This window comes from Phascolarctos cinereus, unplaced genomic scaffold, assembly GCF_003287225.1.
Source record: "Phascolarctos cinereus isolate Bilbo 61053 unplaced genomic scaffold, phaCin_HiC Scaffold_726;HRSCAF=1367, whole genome shotgun sequence".
Taxonomy (NCBI): domain Eukaryota; kingdom Metazoa; phylum Chordata; class Mammalia; order Diprotodontia; family Phascolarctidae; genus Phascolarctos; species Phascolarctos cinereus.
The window spans coordinates 303,925,248-303,941,936 of NW_027556098.1; the positions used below are offsets into that span (position 1 = coordinate 303,925,248).

Here is a 16,689-nt window from a genome sequence, read left to right on the forward strand (position 1 = left end):
AGCTCATGCCCCCTTTGTCTGAACCTGCCGTGAGTTAGTTATCTCCTCTGAATGCTGTCACACCACATCGCCTTGGAGGCAGCATGAAGCGAAGTGCTCACTGGAGAGAGCGAGCCTTGCTTTATTTAGTTCTTTTTCGGGGGAAACTAGCTGCAGCTGTTTCAGACCAGATTGTGGAGAGCAAAGGAAGTTCAGAGGAAAAGGAATTGCCTGCCCGGGACGTTACTGCAGTTTCCAGAAAGTGACGGGATTCCGACTAAACCAGTTCTGTCTCGGGCCAGTGTAGGGGGCTTGTGCTGGCCGAGCCATGGTCCACTGGCTGGGGAGGGCCGCACCTTGCCTCTGTCCGCTGAGAGGCGGCCCCGGGCGCCGTGCCCACGGGAGGAGGGCTGTGTGGGGGGCGGGCCAGCCAGAGGGGCTGCCCTCCCCTGCTGTGACGTTCCCGGCAGGGGCTCTGCTCCTTCCAAGGCGCCCTCGCAGTGGTCGGCTGTGGGTCCCGGGAGATGATGCCGTTGCTTCTGCAGCCCTACTGCACTCCGCACAGCTGTTAAGGGCGCCCGGGATCCTGGAGCCATGCAGCCTAGGTCTATGCAGCCTGGAGCAGCGCTCACCGCGCTCCTCACCGCAGTCTTGGCTTGGCCGCGGGAAGGAGGGAGCCGTCTCCTAAGTGGTGAGATCCCCGCTTCTCCTCGTCCCTGGGGTGCATAGCGGCCTGTCCCCGCTAATCCCCGCCCTAGCCAAGCAGCCCTTGCTGCCTGGAGTCCGGGAAGACCCCTTTGCTAGGATGGGGCGGGTAGAGGGTCCAAACTCTCTTTATTCCGCAAGATTCCCTTTACACATATCTGGAGGGTGTATAAACCAGGTAGGGCAGAAAGCGAACCTGTGCCCCATGGGCCCCTTTCAGCCCGCGACTTAAGACGCCAGGGCCAATTCTGACCTTACTCGCGGTAGGCTCCTCAAACCTACTCAAGCAACCCCCTGAAAGGCAGGGTGCCGCCCTTAGCATCTCTTAGTTCCATTGCCTGTGTTCCCGGGATTTGTCCTAACTCTTGGGAGATGTACAAAGTGGAGTGGGGTGGGATGAGCAGATTCCTGCCACTGAAATACTTATGTTTAGATATCGGAAAAGAGCTTTAGTTATTGGGAACCAACCCCGCCTGACTCCCGGGGATGACTCGCTCTCTTTGCTTCCTTCCTTCTGTCGCTTCATTCCAGTTTCGGACTTGGACCTCAGAGGAGGTACAGCGCTCTGGCTTCTTGCCTTTTCCAATATAATTTTGCATGCCTGCGGAATGGGGGAAGGGGGGAGGAGGAGGAGGAACATTATTCATTCTTTGCAGATCTCTTTCATGGAAGCTGATTCCTCTATAAGGCTGTCAGACTAACAAAGAGAACCAGAAGATAGATAGATAGATAGATAGATAGATAGATAGATAGATAGATAGATAGATAGATAGATAGATAGATAGATAGATAGATAGATAGATAGATAGATAGATAGATAGATAGATAGATAGATAGGTAGATAGATAGACAGATAGATGGATGGATAGATAGATAGATAATCAACTCCTTTTCAGTTATCCCTAGCCAAATAGACCATTACTCAACTACCCAAATTCAAAACATGTCATAAGTAATCCCAAATTGTTTATGTTTTGAGTTGGGTAATAAGATTTGAAATAGGGAAAGGCTTACCTTTCTATATGTGCTTGGATCTGTATTGCATAGCCTTCCTATTTTCATATCTTCAGGGAGGACAATAACTAGATGGTTTAGATGTAGAGGTCAACATTAGGCTGACTTCTTAGGAGAGAGAGGAAACTAAAGTCAGGAAGCTGGCCCAGATGAGCAAGGTCTGGCCCAGCTCTGATTCGGATGAATAGTTTTCATTCCTTGAACCCACACCAGCTGGCAGCCAAGATGTGTGTCCCAAGAAAACTGGGGAAATAAAACTGAATTGGGAATTTAGAACTTCCATAAAGAGTTCACCAACAGGCAATTGAAAGCTGACTACAAACAGCTCCTGTGTCAGATTGTTAAATTTCTGGATTATGGGGGCCTGTTTCTGACAATTCTTTCCCCCTTCCACCTGTCTGCTTTTAGGAAATGCCACAGTCCAAACTCCCATCCCATGTACAAACCTCCTCCATAACAACTGGAAGATATTATTATCCCAGCCTCTGGCTGAATACATCCAGGGGTGGCTAGCTCATTACTTGGCAAAGAATCTCATGCCTTGACACAGCATGCTGTGTTGAAAAGACCACTGGACTGGAAGTCAAAAGAACTGAATTCTAGTCTCACCTCTGCCTTGCAAGTCCTTTACATTTCTGAGCATGACTCTTCATCTGTAAAAACATGTGTTGTGCTGATAACCTCTAAATTCCCTCCTAGCTCTAACAATCTGATGTATTGTTGGACCTAATGCAGTGTTACCAAGATCTCTATTGAGTAGTAGTTTCTAAAGAGAGTTAGGAAAAGGCAGAACCGAAAGGGACTGGGACTTGGGGGGTGAGGGGGTGAGGTCAGGGGAGAGCACTGCACTCAGAAACAGAAGACCCACTTTAAAACTTGGTTCTATTATTTGTCACATATGGAATCTTGATCAATCATCTTCATTTCTCTGAGCCTCAGTTTCCTCTCCAGTAAAATGAAGGAGTTGGACTAGATTAGGAGTATCTTAACCTTTTAGATCACGTAACTCCTTTGGCATTCTGGTTAAAACCTATAGAACCCTTCTCAGAATAATGTTTTGTTGTCTATATTCATAATAGACAGCTACTGGCACAATGGATAGTGGGCCAGACCCCAGGTCCAGGTCAAGAAGACCTGAATTCAAATCCTGCATCAGGTACTTTTTAGCTGTGTGAACTTTCTATGCAAGTTGCTTAACATCCTCTGCCTCAGTTTCCTTAACTGTAAAATGAAGATAATAATAACACTAACCTCCCAGAAATGTTGTGAGAATCAAATAAGATAATATTTGTAAAGTGTTTGCATACTTTAAAGTGTTATATAAATGCTAGTTATTACAACAGAATGAAATATTAAAACTTAAAGGTTAATGAAATTAAAGATGTAATTTTTCTCCAACTTCATAAACTCCCTGAACTCTGTTCATGGATCCAGGCTAAGAATCCCTAGACTAGATGGTCTCTGTGGTACTTTCCAACTCTTGGTCTGATGTGAAACTCAAATCAGCTCCTTGTTTACAATGTTTGGTGAGATACTGGAGGAGAAGGGACAATTAAAGAAGAAATTATGAGGTTGCTGAATTACCTGTGGATTTCATTTTTCATTCCTATGAAAATTTATCTGTCTTTAGTACAGATGAAGGATTTGGCTGCATGTAAGCACCTTGTCCTGGTTTTCTGGTAAGGTGGGTTAGTATGATTGAGGCAGTGCTGTCCCACTCTGAAGCAGGAGAGGGAAGCCATATCAGTAAACTATAAATTTCCTAGAGATGGAAAGAACTAGGCTATGGAACCAAATTTCTTTCCTTCTCTCAGTGGCTACAATTTATATTCATACCTCAAGCCTTAGCTCTTATAGTATAGGGCCTTGATCTCTTCAAAAGACTTTTTTTTTCTTCTTTGCATGCTCTTGGAGTGAAAAATCAGATATTTCTGTGCTCTATGACGTGGCAGCATTTCATATATAATGATGTTTCAATGAAGCAACATGAGATGACTGCTGGAAAGAGTGCTGGATTTGGAGTCAAATGACCTGAGTTCTAAAGCCTCAGTTTCCTCATCTTTAAAATGAGAGGGTTGGGCTAGGTAGCCTCTAAGGTCTTTTTCAATTCTAAATCAATGATCATATTGTTCTTTGATGAAGATTTGTACAGAAGCAATACATTAGTGAAAGGTGAAGCATAGTCCTCAGAGGTGCTTTCTCTGTCACTTAATGTTTTAATTTGTATCACTCTTTTGTTTTTAACATTACCTTAATTGCCAAATATATCCCTTCTCACTCCCATACCCATCAAGTCATCCTTTGTAACAAAGAAGAAAGAAGAAAGGGGGAGTAGTGGAAGCAGTTCAGGAAACTAACACACTTTAACCAAGTCTGACAGTATATGCAATGTTCCAAACCCATAGTCCCCCCTCTCTGCAAAGAGTACATTTTCTCATCTCTTCTTCAGAGACAAGCTTGGTCGTAAAATCATAGGATCAGTGATTTAGACCTGGAAGAGGCCGCTGAGATATTGAATCCAATCTTTTCATTTTACAGATGAGGAAACTGAGACCCAGAAAGGCTAAATGGACTTTTCTAGTCACACATCTAACAAATGTCCAAGGCAGGATTTGAACCTGAATCTTCCTGACTTGTAGTCCTATATTTTATTTACTGTTCTTGCTGCCTCTCAAAAAATTCTTTTGGGGACAGCCAGGTGGTGCAGTGGATAGAGCACCGGCCCTGGATTCAGGAGGACCTGAATTCAAATCTGGCCTCAGACACATAACACTTACCAGCTGTGTGACCCCTGGGCAAAGTCACTTAACCCATTGCCTAGCCAAAAAAAATTTTTTTGTTCTTTCCAATTGTGTTGCTATAGTTATTGTGTGTATTCCATCAATAAACCAATTAACAAGCATTTATTAAGCACTTACTGTGTGCCAAAGAAAGCCAAAACAACAATTCCTCCCTGGTTCTGCCTACTTCATGTGTTTCCATTTGTGTAAGTCTTTCTATGCTTCTCTGGATTCTTTATATTTATTATTTCCTATTGTGCAATAATATTACATTACATTCATGTACCACAATTTATATAGCTATTCCCTAGTTGATGGGCTTCTACTTGGTTTCCAATTTTCACTGCCACAAATTGTGCTGATATGAATAGTTTGATACATATGGGACCTTTCTTTGACCTCCTTAGGGTATATGCCTTGTACCCACTACCTATTTTAGAGAAATGGTCTTAATCATCTCAGGATATAGTCAGGTAGGATGCATCACATTAACTCTCTGGGGCAACCTAAGCCTGGTTCTGTGAGGCCATGTCAAGGGATAAGCTCTCTGTAGCAATGTACTTTAAAAGCTCCTTTCCTTTAACTCCCCCCGCTAAAGAGAAGACTCTGGAAATGATCCATTATCAATCAATAAGTATTAATTAAGCACTTACTATATGCAGGCCACTGTCTTAGGTGCAGGGAGGGAGTTGGGAAGGGGAGCCATAAGTATAATGAATGAAATAATCTGTACTTACAATCTAATGATGACAAAAACATATATAAATTTAAAGTCTACATAAACCTCCAATCCTGCTTTGTAAGATGGGGGCCGTTGTGTTGGACTTCTCAGTGAGCCTCCTAACTCAAGGAGCCATTAAACAAATTCGTTAATTTTGATTGTCAGAATCTCCTGAGACTCCACCATGTCACTAAAGAGAGAATTGCCTCCCTTTGGGTGAGATTGTGAAATCTCCTCCGTCTGTGCCTATTTCAAGGAATAGCCCTTCTGCTCTTCAGGAATCTCTAATGGAATGAAGTAATGTTTCAGAAACCAGAGGTAGGGTCCTTACGTAATGGAAGCAGGGGACTTTCAATCACTGCATCCATGAGTCAGCAGTATGACACAGCTGCCAAAAAAGCTAATGAGATCTGAGGCTGTATTCAGTTCAATGCAGCTCAGCAAGCAGTTCCTCAGTGCTTACCATGCACTGGGCACTATGCAAATGTTGGGGATACAGGAGTGCAAAGTGATATGCACCCTGACTGCCACGAAGCACCTTGCAATCTAGTTGGAAGATAAAATTTGTGCACAGATAACAAGGATAAAAGTGGAACGTAACATGTGCATAGTAGAGTGATCAAAGAGATAGTGATGAGAAGTATAAATACCCAGAAAGGGAAGATAAGAGTTCTGTACTCTGTTCTCATCAGAGCATCTCCGGAGCATTACTCCCAATACCGTACACCGCATTTTAAAAGGTACACAGGAGTTGGCCTAGAAGAACTCAACCAGGATAGTTTGGGGCGGGGGAAGGGGACCTGAAACTACGTCAGATGAGGATTGACCAAAGAAACTAAGTATGTATTTAGCCTGAAGAAAAGAAGACTTAGGGGAGACACAGTAACTGTCTTTATTTGAAGAGCTATCATACAGAGCAGAATTTGATTTCTGCCCAGCTCCAAAAAGCAGACCTAGTAAACTTCACAGGGAGGAAGATTTCAGCTCAGTATAAGAAAGAATTGTCTAAAAATTATAGCCATCCAAAAATGGAATAGGCTGTTTCGAAAGAGTCCTGAGTTTCCCATCCATTAAGGTCTTTAAGCAGAGGTTAGAAATATCAGTGCCTTCCCTCTGTTGCTTTTGCTTTTCTTTGTATCCTCTACTATGTGTCCTTTCTTGACACATAGTAGATACTCAATAAATGCTTAACTGACTGAAAAATGAAATAATAACAGTAATAATAGCAGTATTTGTGGAGTGCTTTAAAGTTTACATGCATCATCTCATTTGAACCTCAAACAATCTTATTTAGTAAACCTTCCAGACGATATTATTCTCATTTTACAGATGAGAAAACTGAGGTTCAAAGAGGCTAATTATCTTGCCTTTGGCTGCACAGCTGGTGTCAGAGGAAGGATTTGAAACTCAGTGTTGACTGACTTCAAGTTCAACACTATCTAGGGGGCAGGCAGGTGGTGCAATGTGTAGAGCACTGGACCTGCAGTCAGGAAGACCTGAGTTCATATCCAGCCTCAGATGCTAGATGTGTGACCTTGGGCAAATCACTTCATCTTATTCTGTCTCAATCTCCTTATCAGTGAAATAGAGACAATAGTAGCACCTACTTTGCAGGGTTGTTCTGAATTTCAAATGAGATAATAACTGTAAAGCTCCAGGCACATAGTAAGTGCCATATAAATGTAGCTATTATTATTATTATTATCCATTACAGTCAAGTTAAGTAAATTAACAAGAATCTATTAAGCAATACAAGTAATTGAATCAAGCATTTTGCTATGTGCTAGAAATACAAAGAAAGGCAAAAACAGTCTTTGCCATCAAGGAGCTTACAATCTACTGAGATAAGGCAACATGCAGAGAACTACGTACAACCGAGATACACACACCCATGTGGTTGTTGAGTTGTTCCAGTTGTGTCCACTTCTTCGTGACCTCTTTTGGAGTTTGCTTGGTAAAAATACTAGAGTGGTTTGCCATTTCCTTCATATGTATAGATATAAATATGTACACACACATATATACACATGCATACATAGATATATACATGTATATATACACATGCATATATATGATAAATGGAAGATAATCTCAGAGGGAAGGCAATAACATTAAGAGGGATTGGGAAAGGCTTTTTGTAGAGATGGGATGTTAACTGGGACTTGAAGGAAGCCAGGGTGGAGGTGAGGAGGAAGAGAATTCCAAGAGGTTGCCATCTTAATTGTATGAAGTCAAAAGATGTAAAGTAATGGAAAAGGAACAGCAACGAGGTCAGAGTCACTAATTCAGAGAGTAGGTGGGAGGGTTGTAGGGGTAAGAAAACAGGGATTGTAGGAAGAAGCCAGGTTGTGAAGGGCTTTAAAAGCCACTAGAGTTTTTGCAAGGTGGGGATGTGGAGGGTAATAGTCAGTACTGCATGTTAGGATGATGACTTCCTGAGTGGAGGATGGACCGGAGTGTAGAGTGACATGAAGCTGGGAGCTCACCCAGAAGGCTATTACAGTAGCCCAGCCACGAGGCAAGGGCCTGTACCAGAATAGCAGCTGCATCAAAACAGAGAACAAGACTAATACAAGAGACGTTGCAAAGGACAGGCATAGCAACAGATTCCTGCAATCAAAGGAGCAATACCCAACCCAGGAGTGAACTTGGTGGGGACTCCAGGATGGGAGAAAAGGAATCCATGGGGGCAAGAGGAGGGGAGTGGGAGAAAAAGGGTAGACATTAACTCTGAGAGGCTGCCTAGCATTGTTACTATCTGCTCTTGAATTAGGGACATCCCTTGTAAACCCTTGGAGTAATATCTCACCTGTCCCTATCTGGGGCTACTGAAGTCTGTTGTTTCTGAACTTTTCTTCCCAGTTGCTTACTTTGAAATTCTGAAACCAGATGACTTCTTTTTCTCTAGGGCAGCCAATCTGCAGGGGAGGGACTCAAAGGCCATGTTATAAAGTTGTTTACTTCCATGATGCTTCCAGAAGGGTCAGCTTTGATGAAGCCAGCATGGCCTGCCGCAGGGATGGAGGCCAGCTAGTCAGCGTTGAGTCTGAAGATGAACAGAGGTTGATAGAAAAATTCATTGAAAACCTCTTGGCTTCTGATGGAGACTTCTGGATAGGGCTCCGAAGGCGTGAGGAGAACCAGGGTAACAATAGCACGGCCTGCCCAGATCTGTACACGTGGACCGATGGCAGCACGTCGACATTTCGGTAAGAGTATGGAATCCAAGGGAGTGAAGAGCAATGAGACGTGATGATGCCTGACAGTAGTGGATAGGTTGTCTTAGGATTAATAGTGTGTATGTGTATGTATGTATGTAGGTAGGTATGTAGGTATGTAGGTATATTTATATGTGTATATACACATATATACATATCTATGCATATATACATATATACACACATGCACCATATGTATGTGTGCATGTGTGTACATACATACAATATGTGTGCATATGGATAATAATAGCACCTACCTCCCAGGGTTGTGAGTTTTAAATGAGATAATAACCTGCCCCTTCCTACAATCTCAGTTTTCTTACCCTTTACAACCCTTCCACCTCCTCTCTGAACTAGTAACTCCGGCCTCATTGCTGTTCCTTTTCCATTACTTTTTATCTTTTGACTCCATACATTTTCACTGGCAATCTCTTGGAATTCTCTTCCTCCTCACCTCCTCCCCTGGCTTCCTTCAAGGCCCAGCTAACATCCCATCTCTATAAGAAGCCTTTCCCAATCCCTCTTAATGTTACTGCCTTCCTTCTGAGATTATCTTCAATTTATCACATACACACACACACACACACACACACACATATGTAAAATGGCTTCCGTACCTACTGGAATATTGTGCATATGGGGCACTCAAGATGGTATCATTCTCACTTTATCTACAAAATTCAGTGGGAAAGTAAAGTCTGATCTTTATAGTTTTCATAAGATGTCTGGAGTCAACTTCTGACCCCAGTGGCAGAACTAGAACCAATAGGGAGGAAATCATCACAGATAAATAAATTTTAGCTCAACTTTGCAAAATATTTGTAATAAGGCGGCTAGGTGGCACAATGGAATCCCAATGACTCATTTTCTTGAGTTCAAATCCAGCCTCAGATATTTAGTAGCTACAAGTCACTTAATCCTGTTTTGCCTCAGTTTCCTCATCTATAAAATGATCTGGAGAAGGAAATGGCAAACCACTCCAGTATCTTTGCCAAGAAAATCCCAGATAGGGTCAAAAAGAGTCAGACAAGACTGAAACATGTCTGAACAACAACAAAAATTAAATGAGCTGCTTTGTAAGGTAGTAAATTCCTTGTTACTAGAAGTATTCAAGCATAGCCTGGCTAATACTTCAGGAATACTATAATTGTGATTCACCTTCAGGTAGCATTTACATTAAAAGACCTCTAAGATTCCTTCCAATTTTGAGACTGTATTATTCTGCCAGATTCAAATGACCCACAGAACTACCAGGATATCTTAGTTCTCACCTTTGCCAGGACTTTTCTCTTTCTCCACCTTTTTTGCTCATATCAAAAAGTAATAAGAAGGAAGTCTGCTTGCTGCTTACCTGCTCAGCTAGAAGGAACCGAAATTGGAAAAGACATTTCTCTATATGACTCTCCCCCTCCACCCCACTCCCTACCCTCGTGCCCTCCATAGCTGACTTATTTAGCCTGCTTACTTTGTGAAATATTTGCTCATTGGCCTTGCCTCAAGAAAACTGAATTTTCCCTTGGCCAATCAGTTCTGAGAAGGCCACCCTAGTTGTTCAAGCTTAGTGAAATAGGTTGTTAAACACTTGTTGAAATGAACTATTTGTCTTGACCACCTACATGGTCAGGAGGCATGACTCTGAGGACCTGGGTTAAAATCTCACTTCTATTACTTCCTACCTGTATGACATCAGGCAAGTCACTTTAACTACTGGCTTCTGTTTCCGAAACTGTAAAGATAGGGATGTGGACCTATATTTTGCCTTTCAGGTCCCTTCCAACTCTAAAGCTATAATCTTGGGGGAGGTTTTGTTTGTTTGTTTGTTTTTCCAGCTTAATTAGCAAACTTGTGAGAGGCAGAAGCATGAAATGGAGGATAGTGAGCTGGTCTCGGAGTCAGAAAGACGCGGGTTTCAAGTCTTACTTCTGACATGGCATCTGTGTGACCTGGGGCAAGTCACTTAATCTCTTGGTGTCCCAGGCAATTATTAGTTCCAGAGATGTCAATCTTCCTTAGTTGAGGAAATGAAATCACAGGTCTGGTCAAATTCAATTAGCAGACACACTATTTGATGCCAAAATGTGTCATACAGTACCATTTGGTACTAGAAAAAAAATTAGAAAAAGAAGATCTATGAAATAGGATAGAGAATCCAAAAAGAGAGATCAGTGATTTGTGCTTTAAAAACACTGGAGAATAGGATCATTATTCAATTTTTAAAACTCCTGGGAAAACTTAATAGTACACTGTATGATAAAAAAAAAAAAACTGATTTGGAGCCATACTTCACACCATATACTTAACCCAAGCTGGATCAGTGATCTAAATATTAAATAACAAATTATACAAAAGTAAAAAAAAAGTATTATAACTATCTCAACTTGTAGAGGTAAAATACTTTCATCAATCAAATAGAAAAAGAATTAGAAACAAATATTAACGGGTATAACTATATAAAAACAAATGGATTTTGCACAACAAAAACTATCTCAAATTAAAAGAAAAAGTTGCTTAGGGAAAAATATTTTTGGTAAATATATCAAAAGATGGTCAAGATATAAAATGGTCAATGACATCAAGAATCTATAGGAAATTGGTACTTATTTATTATGTATACTCCCCATTGAGACAATAATTAAAGGATATAACTAGATACCTCAGAAAGAAGGAAATAGAAATTGTTAATAATCCCCAGAAGAAGTACTCAGATTCCCTAACAGTCAGAGATGTATATACCAAAATAATCTTAAGATGTTACTTTATGCCCACTAACATGGCAAAAAAAAAACCCTCAAATGAAGATAAAACCCATTGTTTACGGGGCTGTGGGGAAAAAATATATTATTGGTAGGACTGAATACTGTTGAAAACTTTGGAGAACAACATGGCAATATGCCATTGGTCACAAATCTGTTCATACCTTCAGACCCATCGGCTCCATTGCTAGGATTTTATTACAAGAACATCGTAAAAGTAATGAGGGACCTATCTGTGCAAAAATATTCACAGCTTCTCTATCTGTAATAGCAAAAAAAATGGAAACAACACATATTCCAGCAATCGGATAATGGCGGATATATAGTATTGTATATTAATGTAATTAACAGATTTTCATGATGCAACAAAATGATAAATATGAAATATACAAAGAAATTTGAAGAGGCTAGTATGAAGTGAATAAAAGAATGAAGAAAAACAAGGCCACAATGGAATGCAGAATTTGGAGAAGGCCTGGAAAGGAACAAAAAGAAAGCATTTTCTTTTCTTCTTATTGTTTATTAATTCTTTTGATTCTACCTTCGTAAAGGCTAGGGGCTAGGGAGTAAGATTTTGTCTTTTGTTTAGCCTATTTGATTGCTTATTTTTGTTGACATTTATTAAATTTACAATTTTAAAAGGCCTTTTTAATGAAAAAACCTAATTAGAAAAAAAATTTTTTTTAAATCTCCTATTTACTCCCAAAGTAAGTAGCCTTGCAGATGGTCTATGATGATGTCAACCTTCTTGCAAAGAGGTTGTGGCAAATGTCCAGTGATTGATTGTGACACATTGAGTCTAAAGTCTGTCCATATCATTTATCTCAGCTTATCCCTCAGCCTGTGGCATGGTCTGAAACTGTCTTAATTTCAATTCCCTGGAGCTTGATGAGAAAGCCCAGGCTGAAGCTTTTACAGTATCATCTCCTGTGTGTCTTTATAGTTTATGTTCTTTCCTGTAGGAATTGGTATGTGGATGAACCTTCCTGTGGGAGTGAGGTCTGTGTTGTTATGTATCACCAGCCATCAGCCCCGGTGGGCATTGGAGGCCCCTATATGTCTCAGTGGAATGATGACAGATGCAACATGAAGAACAATTTCATCTGCAAATATTCTGAGGGTAATGATTCACTACATAAGCCATGCATCACAGTTTTCAACCTCTTCTCTTATTTCAGAGGCAATGGGCATTAGAGGGAATTTTCATTTGTTAAGTGGATTCTCAGAATATTTGTTCCAAAAAGCCAGAATTTTTAGCTTTTTGGAACATGAGAGAGACAGAGAGAGAGAGAGAGAGAGAGAGAGAGAGAGAGAGAGAGAGAGAGAGAGAGAGAGAGAAAATAGCTATACATTTCAGTTGAAGGGTAGATTCAAGAAATACTAGCAGTTAACCAAGAAGAAGGAGAAGGGAAAAAAGGAGTGAAGGTGGGGGAGAGGATAAAGTGATCCCAGCTGGTAAGGAAATGCAGTGGTGGCCTGACACTGGACGGTATATGCAGGACTATAACAACCATCACATCAAGTCAACAAGCATTTATGAAGCACCTATATGCCAGGCACTGAGTCAAAAGGTGGATAGCCACAAATTCGGCTTATTTCAGGTATGAGTTTTAGAAAAAGAAGAATTGTAAGAGGTAGGTATTCTCCTCTCCTGCAAAGCTTCAAATCAAATGTAGTAAGAACACATTGTTTTCTATGTCTGTTTCTGGATCCTCTCAGAAGCAATAAGAAAGCAAAGCAAGAAGCAAAGAATTGAGACAACAAACAGACTTATCTCAATGATGCTGGAAAGGGATAACAGGCATTATGGAAAGTGGACTTAAACATTATACTATACTTTCTAATAAGTATTTTGAATTAGATGGGCATATTGCTTCCAATTTTCTTTTAGAATTTTATTTTTGAATTGGCTTAAGCTGCTTGAGCTTCTCAAACACTCTCATCATTGCTGGCTTAGGTCCAAACTGGAGATGACTTTCAATCAGTCTTTTTCTTACCTCCAAAGCTGACTGTTTGGCCTCTATTTCACATTATAATTTCCAGACAGAGCTAGAGTAGATTTTTCTGGTTGGATCTAATTTGGGACAAAAATAATACCATCCTTTGAAGTGAACCTGAATTTGTCTGCTTTTTGGACTGTAATTTTACTTTCAAGTTGTTTTTCTCTTTTTTCAAGTTTTATTCACCTCCTGAGATAGAGAGGTGACTCCCTAGTGGCCCTCACAGCCTACAAGTCCAATTTGGTCCTGTCATTCACTGCCACAGAGAAAAGAAGGGCCTCTCGATAATACTCGTAGGAGCAAATGGACTTTGCTTGTTTAAAATTTGACCTGCTTTAAACTTTTTTTTTGGGGCGGGGGTGTAACATTGTTTAGACTTGGAATTTTTTTGATGATTTTTGGAATTTGCCTTTTTTTCTAAATGTTTGCCTTTTCCTTAGTCCCTGAGCATGTTTTTATTGTCAGCTTTTCTAAAAAAAAAAGGGTTTTTTTGAACTTTTGCCTTTTAAATTTTACTTACTTTCCATAAAATCTCTATCTGCTCTTTTTTTCTCTTCTCTTCTACTTGCTTCATAATTTCCAGCTCACTCAAATGGAGTCTTCCCCCCCCCATTTTCTGGATACCCTTCAGCCTAAAAATGATGAACATTAGAAATCCCTCCTATTCTGTGCAAACATAGCAATGTCATGGAACCAGGGCTGGAGTTGAAACATAGAGGCCTGGGTCACTGATACTTCTTCAGTATGTGGGGCTGGGCCAATCACTTAACTCAGCCTTAGTTTCATTCTTTGTAAACTGGAGTTATTAATAGTTTACTACTTTCCTCAGGGAGCTGTCCTGAGGAAAGTTTTCCATCAACCTTAAAGTGCTGCATAAGTGTGAATTTTTATTATTATTTTTCTTGGGACTGGCCTGGCTAATTTGGCCATTCCATTTTCAAGGAAAAGTTGGTGTGTAGCAGAGTGTGGCTTTTAATGGATTCCATCCCCCACTGAGAGACATGTCAGCTCTGTGTGTCTATGTATATGCATATATGTTAAGATAGACATAAAAGTCATTCTTGGTTTCCTACCACTTCTCAGTGGTACATGAGTCTGGGCATAATTATTATTCTAGCCTTATGGTCTATCCAAGGGTACACTGAGCTCCTAAATTCAGTGTTTGTTATTATTTAAAATGATATCAGACAGATCATGGGATTTAGAGCTGAAAAGGACCATCAGTCCAAACCCTCTACAGGTGTGGAAACTGAGTCTCAGAGTGATGAGGTGACTTGGCCAAGGTCACACAAGCAGCCTGGTGCAATGAATAGGGCACTGGACTTCAGGCCATAAAGAGCTGAGTTCAAGTCTCACCTCAGGGACTTACTAGCTATGTGACCGTAGGCAAATGACTTGAAAGGCTCAGTTTCCCCATCTGTGAAATGAGAGGGTTATTCTCAATAGGCAGTAAGGTTCCTTCTAAGTCTGTGGTCCTATGATAGCAGAACTGGGACTCTTCCTGCTGTCTCAGAAGTTATAAGCAGGAGGAAGTTTTTTTGTTTTGTTTTGTTCTAATTTATTTCACCTCGATGACACAGAAAGCGAATCTTGTTCTGCTTTGTTTTCTTCAGAGAAACCGATACCGGCAGCTACTTCTGTGATATGGAGCCATTTACCTGGAGGTGAGTTAGCAGCCTCATATTTAAGACTGATAGAATTTATAAAGCCCTTTAAGTTTTGCAAAACACTTCCACAAATATAACCCCATGTGATTTTTCACAACCCCATTTTACAGATGAGGAGACTGAGGCTGAATGATTTGTCCAGGGTCACACAGTTAGTAAGCATCTGGGGCAGGATTTGAACTCGGGTCTTCCTGACCCCAGGGTTAGAGCATTATCCATTGTGCTACCTAGCTGCTGTCATTTTGATATAGAGTTACGAGCCCGCTTTTACAGGTTTCAAAACCAGTTCTTCCCTGCACCAGACCAACTTGAAGGAAATACAACTGCTCCTGAAAAGGAATCATGCCACCTTTTGGGGGGCATTAGAATCCTGGGACCTAGGTTCAAATACTGGTTCTTCTACATACTAGCTGTGTGACCTTGAGAAAGTCACATCTCTGGGCCTGTTTCTTCATCAGTCAAATTAAGTAGTTCATCTACATTAGAACTGGTAAGCAGGTGACTCACAGCACTCTCCAGTGAGGCCAAATCAGATTAAAATGTAACTGGGGAATATTTAACAAAATAAGTAGAAAATACAATAAAACATAAATAATATATTTTAAAACTAAGTTAATATATAGTCCAAACGGGATACTTATGTGTGGTTTAGAAGCCCCTATTTCTTTTTTTTTCCTTAATGGTATTATTTTTCCAATTACATGTAAAGATAGTTTGAGCATTCATTTTTGTAAAATTTTTAGTTCCAAATTTTTCTCCCTCCCACTTTCCCTTCCCCCTCCCCAAGACAGCAAGCAATCTGATATAGGTTATACATGTACAATCATGTTAAACATATTTCCACATTAGTCATGTTGTGAAAAAAGAATTAGAACAAAAGGGGAAAACCACGAGAAAGAAAAAACAACAAAAAAGTGAAAATAATATGCTTTGATCTACATTCAGACTCCGTAGTTCTTTCTATGGATGTGGATAACATTTTCCATCACAGATCTTTTGGAATTGTCTTGGATCGTTGTATGGCTGAGAAGACCCAAGTCTATCACTGTTCATCATTAAACAGTGTCAAGAAGCCCCTTTTTCTGTCTGAGTTGGATGCCACTGGTAGAGATGATCTCCAAGGTCACTTCTAGCGGTAAATCAGTGGTCCAAAGCCAAGCAAACACTAACCTATCTTCTTCTGGTGTTCTCTGAATGCTTCTAAAAATGCTAAACAACTCTTGAAAATATATTTTGTGTTATCAGAAATTTATCCATAAACTTTGTGCATAGCTCCCTTTAATCACACAAGATAGGAGTCAAAATGCCAACTCCAAACCCTTGAAATTAGGGGCAGCTAGGTGGCACAGTGGATAGAGCACCGGCCCTGAAGTCAGGAGGACCTGAGTTCAAATCTGACCTCAGACCAAACACTTCACACTTACTAGCTGAGTGACCCTGGGCAAGTCACTTAACCCCAATTGCCCAAAAAAAAAACCTTGAAATTATCACTAGCCAATACACTGGCCTTTCACCTCACCAAACCTAGTTGCCTCGTATGTCATAGTCTAGCACTTAGCACACTGCCTGGCACATAGTAGGTGCTTGATAAATATGTATTGACGTGTTGAGTTTCAGACCTGTCCTTGAAAACCCACAAATTCAGGAGCTGCCCATAAAAGCCTCAGAGTCACAGAGCCTCTGCAGTGACAAATTTAACCTCCTACTTTCCTAAAACATTTTCTTGAATTGCAAAGGTGAAATTGCTTCTACTCCTTTGTGTTGCTTTTATTTAGCTCTTAGCACACTGCCCTGCTGGTGATCAATAAAGATGTGTATGATTGGTGTGCAAAAGGACTCTGACTTTGGAGTC

At 40.7% G+C, this 16,689-nt stretch overlaps 1 protein-coding gene across 2 annotated transcripts in view; it reads left to right on the forward strand.

Moving 5' to 3' along the window:
* Window positions 1-262: 262 nt before the first annotated feature.
* The window catches only part of LAYN (layilin), a 28,179-nt gene continuing 11,752 nt past the window's right edge, over window positions 263-16,689 (forward strand). The window contains exons 1-4 of one of the 2 annotated variants that reach the window (XM_020989794.2): window positions 263-670; window positions 8,108-8,408; window positions 12,133-12,290; window positions 14,784-14,834. In XM_020989794.2, the coding sequence (XP_020845453.1) occupies window positions 574-670; window positions 8,108-8,408; window positions 12,133-12,290; window positions 14,784-14,834 (607 nt within the window). In that variant the 5' untranslated portion in view covers window positions 263-573. The remainder of the gene's footprint in view (window positions 671-8,107; window positions 8,409-12,132; window positions 12,291-14,783; window positions 14,835-16,689) is intronic. The other variant, XM_020989793.2, reaches the window with a different exon arrangement.